The sequence below is a fragment of the Chaetodon trifascialis genome, chromosome 10 (assembly GCF_039877785.1).
Source record: "Chaetodon trifascialis isolate fChaTrf1 chromosome 10, fChaTrf1.hap1, whole genome shotgun sequence".
Lineage (NCBI taxonomy): Eukaryota > Metazoa > Chordata > Actinopteri > Chaetodontiformes > Chaetodontidae > Chaetodon > Chaetodon trifascialis.
This window is the reverse complement of record NC_092065.1, coordinates 21129019-21140362: the sequence shown is the minus strand read 5'-3', so window position 1 is coordinate 21140362 and position 11344 is coordinate 21129019. Positions and strand designations below refer to the sequence as shown.

At 42.2% G+C, this 11344-nt stretch overlaps 1 protein-coding gene across 1 annotated transcript; it reads right to left on the bottom strand.

The window, feature by feature from the left end:
• Window positions 1-811: 811 nt before the first annotated feature.
• slc12a3 (solute carrier family 12 member 3) lies at window positions 812-10919 on the bottom strand. The gene is made up of 23 exons (XM_070971510.1): window positions 10849-10919; window positions 10587-10698; window positions 10368-10478; window positions 9464-9575; window positions 9098-9228; window positions 8792-8876; window positions 8206-8366; window positions 7766-7873; window positions 7420-7543; window positions 7142-7243; window positions 6808-6963; window positions 6600-6699; window positions 5798-5909; window positions 5558-5695; window positions 4391-4497; window positions 4209-4291; window positions 3917-3994; window positions 3602-3700; window positions 2816-2927; window positions 2065-2151; window positions 1426-1564; window positions 1250-1317; window positions 812-953 (listed from the first exon to the last, which is right to left on the bottom strand). Exons 2-23 carry the CDS (start codon window positions 10629-10631, stop codon window positions 812-814), a joined length of 2400 nt encoding a protein of 799 aa, XP_070827611.1. The 5' UTR covers window positions 10632-10698; window positions 10849-10919.
• Window positions 10920-11344: the final 425 nt, after the last annotated feature.

Genomic DNA, 11344 nt, shown 5'->3' with positions numbered 1-11344 from the left:
TTCCTTCTTTACCCTCTCAGATAAGAACTCTCGCTTATCTGCAAGCAGCTTTGTTTATCCACTGAAGTTGCATCAGTCGCGTTACATCAACGACTTGACTTGCAAATGATCTGAAGAAGTAGTCCAATAGCTATTGAACACATCGACTATGGATATTTGAGTGTTATTGAAAACACAGTGTAAGACATTGCTTTGTGATTTGGCAGGTGGAATTAAGATCAGTGTTTCACCACTTTGATTGTGGCATGTGAAAACAATGATCCTAGATACATGGATGATGTGGTGTGGCAAACTGATGAAGGTGAAGTCTGTAGAATTTGATGCACAACAGTAATCATCTGGAATAGCCAGATGTTATTGTCCCCTATTGTCTGCTATGGGAGAAGGATTCAGGGTGTCAGTGATGCTTCAGCAGGCCAGATACCATGGCAGCTATGCAGTCCCAAGCCGCCATATATATAAAGATACAACACACAGAATCTACATGTTTATTCAGCATTTTCCTAAAATACAAAATAATAGTCAACAATTAACTCACACACACAGTGTAATTGTGAAATTAATAATTAATTTGTGGAACACATTTAAAGAAAGAAACAAAAAGATCATGCGCAAATTCATTTTTTCAAATATAACTTCAATCATTCATGTGAATTCCCTGGAGTGATTCATTTCTGCAGCCCCTCTAAAATGTGTAAATGTTGAATTAAAAAGCAGCAAGGCGCTGATGAGTTAATAAAGATGAAATTGTCAGAATGTTAATGAGTTAAAAGTTGTCGTTCAGTATGTTTAGGCTACATAAAAAGACATGTCACTGGCAGTAGAAGGTGAGGACGTTTTCCTGGTTTCCTCTGACCAACAGGACTGGAGGTCTCAGATCACGTGACAAGAAGTCCAGCCACGCCAGGTAGAGAGTACTGGGACACACTCCTGTCCTCCCCACTGGCATCGTGCTGCCAGGAGACATACAGAGTCACAGCAAAGAAGGTTCAAAAAGGTGGACAGGTGCTAATAATGACTTCAAAACATCCACAGGTTATTGCCTCTAAAAGCAAAGTGATAGAACTTAGTCTGTTTATGCTGTCAGGCTTAAAATGACAGACGAGCTAAGAATCAAGGGTCACTGACTGTGAGTGCTGCTGTTATGGTGCCATGTAATTACACAGCTCAGCTCTGTTTACTCTGACATTGTCTACCCTCTAATAAAGTCGCACTCCCGTGACCTAAAGAGAAGAATTACTGTACTCACATAACAATCAGAGCAGCTTCTCTGGAGTAATCCTGCAGAACCTCGTTTAGACGGATCTGTCGGAGAGACTGAAGCCCACAGTTTGCAATGTCAAGACAGAGAAAAAAAGGTTTTGATTATTTCTACCACATAAATTCTGTAGGTGCTGTATCCAAATGTGATTCAGGGTGTGTGACCTTGGCCTTGTTCCTCTCTAAATCCTGGTCAGTGATCATCCAGGGCTCTTCCTCCTGTCTTGGTGGCTCAGAATCAGAGTGCTGTTTGGGGTTTGTAACCAGCCTGAAGCGATGCAGCATATTCTCAAACTGCTGGACACTGGAGCACACAGGTAAGAAAGTAAATCAAATAAGCGCAACTTAAATAATGTTGTGTCTGAGAGGGCCTTTATGCTCTCAAAGTACCATGTAGTTTATGTTGATCCTCAAATTGAAGCAATCTACAGTAAATGTCCTGGGATGAGAAAATGAGCTGCTGGGATCATTTTCATCTCTTTCCTCTTTACATTATTCCCCATTCAATCGGGCATTTGCATCATATAAGCACAAAACTGAAATAATTAAGGTTAAAACAAGATTTGTCGCAGAGAACCTTTTCATGACAGGGCCTCATGATCAGGAAATAAAGCAGGGCCCTTGTGTTTCTGTGTTAACACACAGTCAGCCTGCAGCTCTGCTGGCCTCTGGTATTCTATGATTTATCCCAGCTGGCAAGACCAACTCATCTCTGATCACATGCAGAATTGCATGATGACAGATCTTTTTCCCAGTTCTTTGCACTTTCATTCTCATACATTAAGCAAGCTTTGGCGGCCATACTTTCCAGGCTGGGGGTTCTGGTAGATATCAGGAAGCACTTCAACATCATGAAAACCAAGACGGAACTTCTTGATCAGTGTCAGCACCCTGGAAAGAAAAATCCATAGTGTACAAAAGGTTTCAAATTTTCACCAAGTCTCATACTTGTAACCACAGCAATAGTCTTACAATCAGGATAGACGTTTTAACTGAGCAGGAAAAGCTGCTGGATCTGCCGGCAGTTATTTGCTAACATGTTATTGCAGGTTTAAAAAAACAAAACAGGAGTCATTAAAGCTGCAGGAGGTAACTTGTATAAAAGTAACGCTCCATTGGTCCCACCTACTGCTCCTACTGCGATTTGCAAGAATCCACCACGCCCGACACAAAAGAACCAATCAGAGCCAGAGGAGCATCTGAGGGAGTGTCTGACATCTGTCAATCACTGCTCAGACAAGCTGCAAACCGCCCCCTCCCTCTGCTTATGCTGCTGGCTGCCTCTCAGTCAAACAGCTCTGTGAGTGGCGTCAGGCGGCTAGTGAAAGCTATGGTGAAGCAACAGCCACCCATAAAGGAGAAACTGCCCATACCGCCACTAAGACAGCAGCATATACGGCTAAGACAATAAATAACCATAAAGCTAATATGGTGATTGTTACAGTTACACCTGCTGTTTTCCCTCCATGTCCTGCTTCAAACTTTCTGCTGTGAAAAAGGCCTTTGCTAATTGGATACTTCATTGAAGTATAAGGGAAGTAATGCAATCGCTTACTCCTCTCTCTGCTCCTCCCTCTTGTCTGGTTCTCCTCCCACAAACACTCGGACCTTACATCGGGCCCAGCGCTTCCTCCGAGTCAGCAGGTAGGGCAGCAGCAGGATCAGACCTGGTAACCCCAACCAAAACACACATACACACACAGATAGAGTAAATTTGCCAGAACATTTGGCTTAATATGACCCAACCCTGCCCCCTAGTGGACAGCCAACAACACGAGAACATGAAGAGAGGAGTCAGGCCTGTTTCTCCCTCAGGCTCTCTCTGAGGTGTCTGACCACTGAACCTAACAATCCTGGATAACTGATCTAACAGCAACTGGCTCTGCTAACAAAGCAAAATGTACTTATAGCATGGAAGTAAGTACTTACTGTGCATTAAAATGCTTCCTCTCAGTGTTTTACTATCATTTCTGATGATTCTGAATTAACATCACTGCTGCATTAGTGTGCATATTGCATATTATAGCTGTAGGTTGAGCTCATTTGAGCTACTTTATACACTGTTAGGTAGTTTAATCTGCAGCGACACATCATATTCGATAAGATCATCAAATATCTGTAGCATCGCTGTCCTGTGAGAACCATGTATCTCTTACAGGTCAACTTTTCATGAGCTCAGAAAAAAAGCCTGTTTTCAGCTTTGTGTTGATGCATTTTCCAGCTCATCCAAGAGGATTTTTAAATAGTTTATGTCAGCTAAGAAGTAGGAGAATTTTCTCAACCCATAAAGGAACAGCTAATCACAATGTTGAATGTGATAGATGGATGGAGATGATCGGACCTCCATCATCAGACAGCCAATATATGTCAATGGTCTTCTTTCCTTGTTTTTTCTGGAACACTGTGCTTGGCTGAGGGTCCACTTCAATAGAGACTGTCGCTGCAAACAGACAGAAAATACTTATTTCTAATGACATCCATTAACAGGATTTCTGGGTATTTCAGCTCAAACTCGTTAAACATTTCTGTACCATTTACAGCTTTAATGTTTCCAGATTCAACAGCAGCTCAGGCTAAATTTACTCAAGATTCTATAAAAACTGCCATGATATATAAACGCAATGAATCCTACTGACATGATCATGCATATACATACAACTAGTGCTTGTTTTAATTCTGGAAGGGGCAGAGATGGTGTTTATACACTCAGGTCCTCCGTCAAAGCCCGGATTAACTGAAATGAAAACAGAGCAATTTACTTTATGTATATGGATTCACTTGAAGTCTGTACCTCAGATGATGATGGATGAATTTGGACAGCTGTTCCCACCGTACCCCTTGTTACCTCCACACCAACTGACAGTGTAGCTGCAGCAGCAGTCAGAGCTCATTGATGGTATAAAGTTAATTTGCTCTCAGTGCACTCTAATTTGAAACAAGGCTCTCACCATGTGATTGAGATGGATGAGAGGCATCCAGTCCCTCCCTCATTCTCAGCATGCACACACCGTACTGCAGGTCAAATGCATCACTGAAACACACACACATTTTTTGATTATCTGAGCTTATACAGTGCAGTTCAAAGGTATACACACATTGGATGGAGTTTATTAATCCCCACTGTACTCACTGCAGTATTCCAATGTAACTGTGTGCAGCCTGAGGTGTGTCACTGTGCCAGTCTGTCTTGAAACCCATCAGTAAAACGTTTGGCTTCATACGACCCAAACCTGCCCCCTGGTGGACAGTAAAAACATCGAGAGGAAGAAGACGAAGAGAAGAATCAGGCCTGTCTCCAAAGCAACTTCAGCTCCCTGAACCGAACAGTCCCGGATAACTGATCTCACACAGCAGGTGACCAACTGGCTCTGATAACTCATTATCAATCCAATTATGAACTTGTGCTCATGAAAGAAGCCACTGATGCAACACCGTCAGATCAGGAGTGGAATATTTCATATGCGATGATACCTACGGAAACATCGGTTAACAGCATCGACAGATCAAAAGCAGCACATTTAATGAGATTAGACAAAATCATTGCTGCTGGAAAATGAATTCGTTGCAGCTGCAAAAAGTAATGAGTCAGCAAGGAAAATGTTACAGGATCTATGTGCAGCAACAGAATATGAGAAGAGCCAACAGAGACACATGGAAATCATACTGCTGCAAATATTTTATGTTATGTTATGGTGTTACAAATTTGTGCACATTTTTCAAAAAGGCTTTAATACACAGTTGGCATTTGAACATGTTAAGCAGTCTGAAATTTTTTTCATTTTTATACATCACATGAGACTGAACATTAACAGTCATGCTAATTGTGCTAATGTAGATAGCAGAAATGTGTGACTTGATACTTGAATGAAACAAGGTTTGATTAGCCAGCCATTAACATTCACTACTTCAAACTATCGACCTGCTATAGAGATCACGTGTTAATAGTGGGAAACACCTTGACTGCATGTCCACTATAATGGATTGCCATGCAAAGCAAAGGCTCTTTACCAGATTGTAACAAAGCTGCTGTGCTCTGTTGTACCTGTCACTTTAACATGACTGCAGGACTTTGTCCATTCTAAGGTCCTGTAGGGCCTTTTTCACCACAGCTGATTGGGCAGGACGTGCTTCTTTCCTATGTTTTGATCTGTAATCCTGAGCAAAGCCTGGTTCTTCTTTCTGAAAAGCCAGAGTTAATCCCACAGAGAGCTGGCTTTGTGAGACAGGCCCCGCCAAAGTTCAGCTGATGGAGACAGTTCAGGAGGAGAGAATGGAACAGATGAGGTGTAAATCTGACCTGGAGCAGCATGTTGACTCCTGATCGTAGCTCTGCAGCCACCACACCTCTGTAGAACGACTTCACTTTCCGTCGGTTCAACCAGGTAACATGACTGTTGCTGCTCGCCTTTTCCACCGCTGATGGGGAGGGACCATCCTGCCAAAGGGTGGAAGGGATAATGATTTCAGTTCTCAACCTGAAAACATCCTGCCCGTTTGAAATATCTAAAAAGATGTTTGTTCTTTGAGTTGTGCTCACAGTGACCACATTGGCACACATCATGAGACTGAGAGTCTTTGTAAAACAGCTGACGAGATCCACCAGAGCTGGACGACGGCTGGGAGGACCGGTTAGCACCAAACACTGGGGTCTGAAAGGTGAGTGAAGGCACAGGTACAGTAGATGTTACGCAGTTTACTCCAAAGCTCCTGCAGACACATCTTAACCTTTGTTGATCTTTACGAAATTGTATTTGCTCTGATCTTGACATTTGAGCAACTTGATGTCACAGTTCACACAGACTATTTTCAAGTTACTTCATTAACTTTAAGTCCACTGTTAAAGCATACTGCTACTGTTACCAAGTCAGTTTGCTGTTTGTTGATTCACTGCATATTGATGCATATCGCATTCATGGGAACATTAAAGGAATATTTTGATCTTATGGGAAATAATCGTATTTGCTTTGTTGCCAAAAGTTACCTTTACCTTACCTTTGGACGGAGCCAGGCTACCTGTTTCCCCGTTTCAAGTACTTATGCTAGGCTACGCTAACCATCTGCTGTACGTAGCTTAATAAAAAAGCATTTTCCAAAAAAGTCAAACTACTCCTTTAGGAGTGAGGCCACAATAAAGGTTTCAGATTTTATGACAATGATTAAATGGATGTTTTCATGGTAGAGCCCACTAAAGCAAGCTACTTCATTATATGACCACCAGGCAATGGAAAGCTAAGATAAAGAATTACAGTTAGATTTGTTATGACTCCCATTGACCTTCTAAATCAATGATAAGCTATGAAAGACAAGCTCTGGGTGTGTTATCACACTCTGTCACTGGCCTGTAGTTCTTGACATGGTCCTCCACTTGGTTAAGGCCGACACACTGGTTCAGCGCGATGTTGTAGGAGCTCGCCTGCACTGAGGAGCCCCAATTTACAGCTAAGCCCAGAGGAGAGCAGCACAGTTAAAATGGAGTAGAGAAGGACTGCTGTTTGATGTGTGACACAACACTGTTTGTGAAGTCTGACTGTATGTGTGTGAGCTTACCAGGCTTTTTGTAGAGCGTGTATCCCAAAAGGAGGAAGACAATGCCAAAGGCAATGAGTGCTGCCCACCAAGTCAGCAGGAACATGATAACCACACAGCACACAGCGCCCAGTAATGACAGCCACTTACTGTAGAACCTGAAGGACGGACGCCACCCTGGAGACACACACACATGTGTGGATATCATACACATAAAGATGTCCACACACTCTCCCTGTCAACCAGGAGTTCTGCCATTCGTTCTGTATTTCTTTGCATTGCAAGTCTTGTATTTAAGTAGTCATCATCTGTCCAAAATGAAAACCCAAAAGTGTTGTTTCTGTGTTTTTTATACCTGGTGAGTTAGTGATTGAGGCATGGAAGCAGCTGAAGTTGATCAGAGAGTAGGAGCAGAGGAAGAAGTTGGAGATGATGGGAGCGATGGTGTTCAGCTCAGCTGGTGGAGAGAAAAGACAGAGGGGCAACCATGGTTCACATTTGCTTTTAAAGTTAGAATCTTCAAGAGTTTCATGATATGAAACCCAATGAACAGTCTCATTTCCATTCAGACTATAATTGCTAAAATTCCTACTGTTACTCCACAGGGATCAGGGGTCCTCTTCAAAGACTCACCAATGAGAATGAAGCAGACAGCGATGATGTACGTCAGCAGGTAGCTTCTGAGCGGTTCATCATTCTTGCCATAACCTTTGCCAAAGAAGCCGATGAGAGGGTAGAGTTTGTCCTTACACAGACACTACAAGGAACATAAATGGCAGAAAATCAACAATTTCTTTGTTACAGCTGAAAACGCTTGTGCTTAAATAGGTACAGGCAGATGGAAAAAAGCTGTACTGAAATATGAAAAGAAATAACACAATATTGTTTGGTCTCTCTCTCTCTCTCTCTCTCTTTCTGTGTGTGTTTGTGTGTGTGTGTGTGTGTGTGTGTGTGTGTGTGTGTGTGTGTGTGCATCTACCTGGAAGACTTTGGGAGCTGACACCAGGCAGGCCAAAGCAGAGGACAGTGTTGCTCCAAATATACCGGCAGTGATGAGAGGGCCGAAGGCTGACACCAAGCTCATTGACTGGAGACAGAAATGTCCTGTTCAGTTAATAAGCTCATGTCTCTCACTGTCTGTTACCCACTGTTAATGCAACTGATTAACATACAGAGAGAGACTGAGTTACTAATGTAGAGCAACAAAATGTCTTTGAACAAACGGCTGGCAAAACAGCTTCATTCTTTGGTAAATGTTTGGGATTACATTACCCAGAAACCATGTAAGGAGTCGGCTTTGCTTTGCGGCCTCACTGTGATTTAGTCCGAAAACAATGTCTAGCAAAGCTTCCCGCTGAGGAACAGAGGGCGGTAACAAAACACATTTCACTCATTTTTGTGTTTTGTGAGTGCGCTGACCTGATAGTAGTTACTGATGCCGTAGGTGCACGTGTTATTGTTGATACACTCGGTGAAATCCCAGCCATACTGACAAGCTAAACCGATGCAATCCTCGCTGGATGTGGACGGTGACAGAGTGTCGTTCAACAAGCCAGACGCATCTCGCACCACACAGGATCCTGGGAGGAGACAAACACATGGACCAAGAATCATCAATAAACATGCAGTACATAGGCATACACACCAGATCATTCAAGTAGATGATCTGTGTTATCATAACGTAATTATTTTGGCACTTGTTAATGGTAGAAATAAAACCAATGTCCAAAGGATTTACCTGTTTGCATGTTGATATTATAGCAACATATCCATGTACAAATTCTATTTAAATGATTCAGTACAGTAAAATATACTTTAATATGCTCATGCACAATGGAACATAGTCTTGTTAAGAATATTTACAAATATTCAATAAGTGACTTTAAATGGTAAACGCAGAATTTTGCAAGATAATTTCAAGTGAGAGCGTGGTAAAGACCACTTCGCTATATGAGTATGAAGCAGTCCAAATACAGATTCTGTGAACAGTATGGACATATAATACCAATGGTAGCAGAGATGATGATGTATGAGATGGTGGTCCAGAATATCGCCATCAGTGTTCCTCTGGGGATGGCCACTGCGGGATTCTGAGAAGCAGATGACAAAAGAAATGAACATAAAGCTTTTCAAAGCATAATTGAGTTATACATTTCCATCAAAGTTTGTGTGTATGTGCAGGAACAGAGAGGAGTCCGAAACAAGCAGGCAGGTTTATGTACCGCTGAGAATAATGCATGATGCTTTCTGAAGAAGGAATTTACATAATTGGGCATAGGAATTAGGCAGAGAAATAAAGAAACTAATGTACCTTCAGATCTCCAGAGATGTTAGCTCCTGCCAGGATGCCCGTGGCAGAGGGGAAAAAAATGGAGAACATGCCAAAGAAGCTGCCCTCTTGCCCTCGCCAGTTGGGCACAAAATTGGAGGTAAAAATATCCGCTGTTGAAGGTGAAAGAGTCAGTTTACTGGAGAGCTCACTGGAGACCATAACTTTGAAAAAAACAATTTTATGACACTGAAATCATAGCAAAATTGTTTATTTCTAAAATTGGTGATCCTCCATTTGTGTAAAAACCAACATCTGTCACATGGTCTCACTCTATAACGCAACAGAAACTTTTCACGCACGGCATTCAAGAATCTCTGATCTGATGTCCTGAGCAGCAACATTCACCTTTGTAACTATAGAAACCCTTGGCCTGTTTGTCCGGTGAAGCAGGAATGAATGTTCCAACAATGTAATTGGCAAATGACACCATGATGACCAGGAAGAACAGAATCTGGGCCTGTGGAGGGCAGAGTTCATGGTAAACAGACGTTGACAGACATTTACATGCAACAACAAGCTACTGTACAGCTACTCTCACCATACTAGTAAATGAACTTGGGTTTATCACGCTAACTAGGGTTGACATGCTAACTACCAAGCACGCTTAGAACAAGCTTCATCAGACAAGCACACCTGAGATCATACTTAGTATTTAATGATTTTGTACCTTGAACTGATGCTGGGATGGTCTCTAATACAGTATCCATCCAAATGAAAGAAAATATATACGCTTAGTCTCTTTCTTGCCAAGAGAAGAAAAAACTGATACCTCTCTAACGTCTGTTCACTAAGTACCATCATCTTGTTTTGTTTTATCTGTAGTCAGAAATGTAAAAAACAAATGGTGGCTTTAAGGAACATACTGGAACTACTTCCTGGGCCAGTGACCCTCTGGGGTCTTGTTAAACATCACAGAATAACAGAGGTCCCAACTCCAGATATTAGAAGTGCATTTTACCTTTATGGACAGAGCCAGACCAGCTATCCTCCTTCGTCCAGCCTTTATGCTAACCTAAGCTAATTGACTGATGGCTCTAGCCTTATATTATAGGTACAGAAATGAGAGTGGTATTGATCGATCATCTAATTCTTGGCAAGAAAGCAAATGAGTGTATTTCTCAAAATTAGCTGTTGCAGCCATATTCAGTGCATCAGATCAATCATCTTCTGTTCATATATTTTAAAATCCCAACCACTTGTTTACCATGATGGCACTTTACCATGGCCTCATATGTTTGTTTGATCTAACCTTTGACTCCCATGCCATGCCAGCCATTGAGATACCTAGTAGGCATGTGACAGTGATGATGCCGATGATGCGGATGTCGTTGATTCGGTCCACAATGACAGCTCCGTTTTCCTGAGGAAGAAAGTTCACAGACATTTCAGGTGTGTATAAACCTGAAGGTATCATTGTAACAGCTGCTCCCTGCATATATATATATATAACACACAGCATCCTGCTTACACGCATGAGGTCTGTGACAGTCTCAGCAAAGCCCACAGTGTGCATGGCCACAGCTACGGCATTGGCAAAAGCAAAGATCAGACCAATGGACCCTCCCAGCTCTGGGCCGAGGCTGCGACTGATCAGGAAGTAGGTCCCACCTGGGGGATACAGTGAGGGGCATTTATTATTCTATTATGGTCATCATTTAAGGAATCACTGGCAAAATGTCAACTACATTCTGTATGTTTATTGAAGTTGTTGCATGTATCACTGAGCATACAGACCTCCTTTGACCTTTCCGTTAGTAGCGATGGCTGAGGTTGAGAGACCAGTGATCCCAGTTATACAAGAGGACAGCAGGATGATCACCCAGGTCAGACCTGATATAAAGGCACAATGAGAAAGAGAGTATGAATGATAGTGAACCAGACTCAACTTTCATAGGCTCAACTCTTCAAGCAATATAACAATAAGTTGCATGGATCAAGCATTTGAAAAGAGAATAAATTAAAGTTTTGTTGGACATACCTATGCCTGCCTGAGCAGTGATCCAAGGCAGCCTCAGGTACAAGATCACACCCCAGATATTCAACATGCAACGGATCTGCAAAAAGACAGACCTGGCTGGACTGCACACGGTTTACATTGGTGATCGTCTGACTTTCAAACAGGAGCCATCCACAGGCCTGCAGTTAACGTTTGTGTTTGCACAAACCCCAACCACAATCTTTCCCTTACATTAACTGTATTTTATTTATCATAACCACAATCTTTTT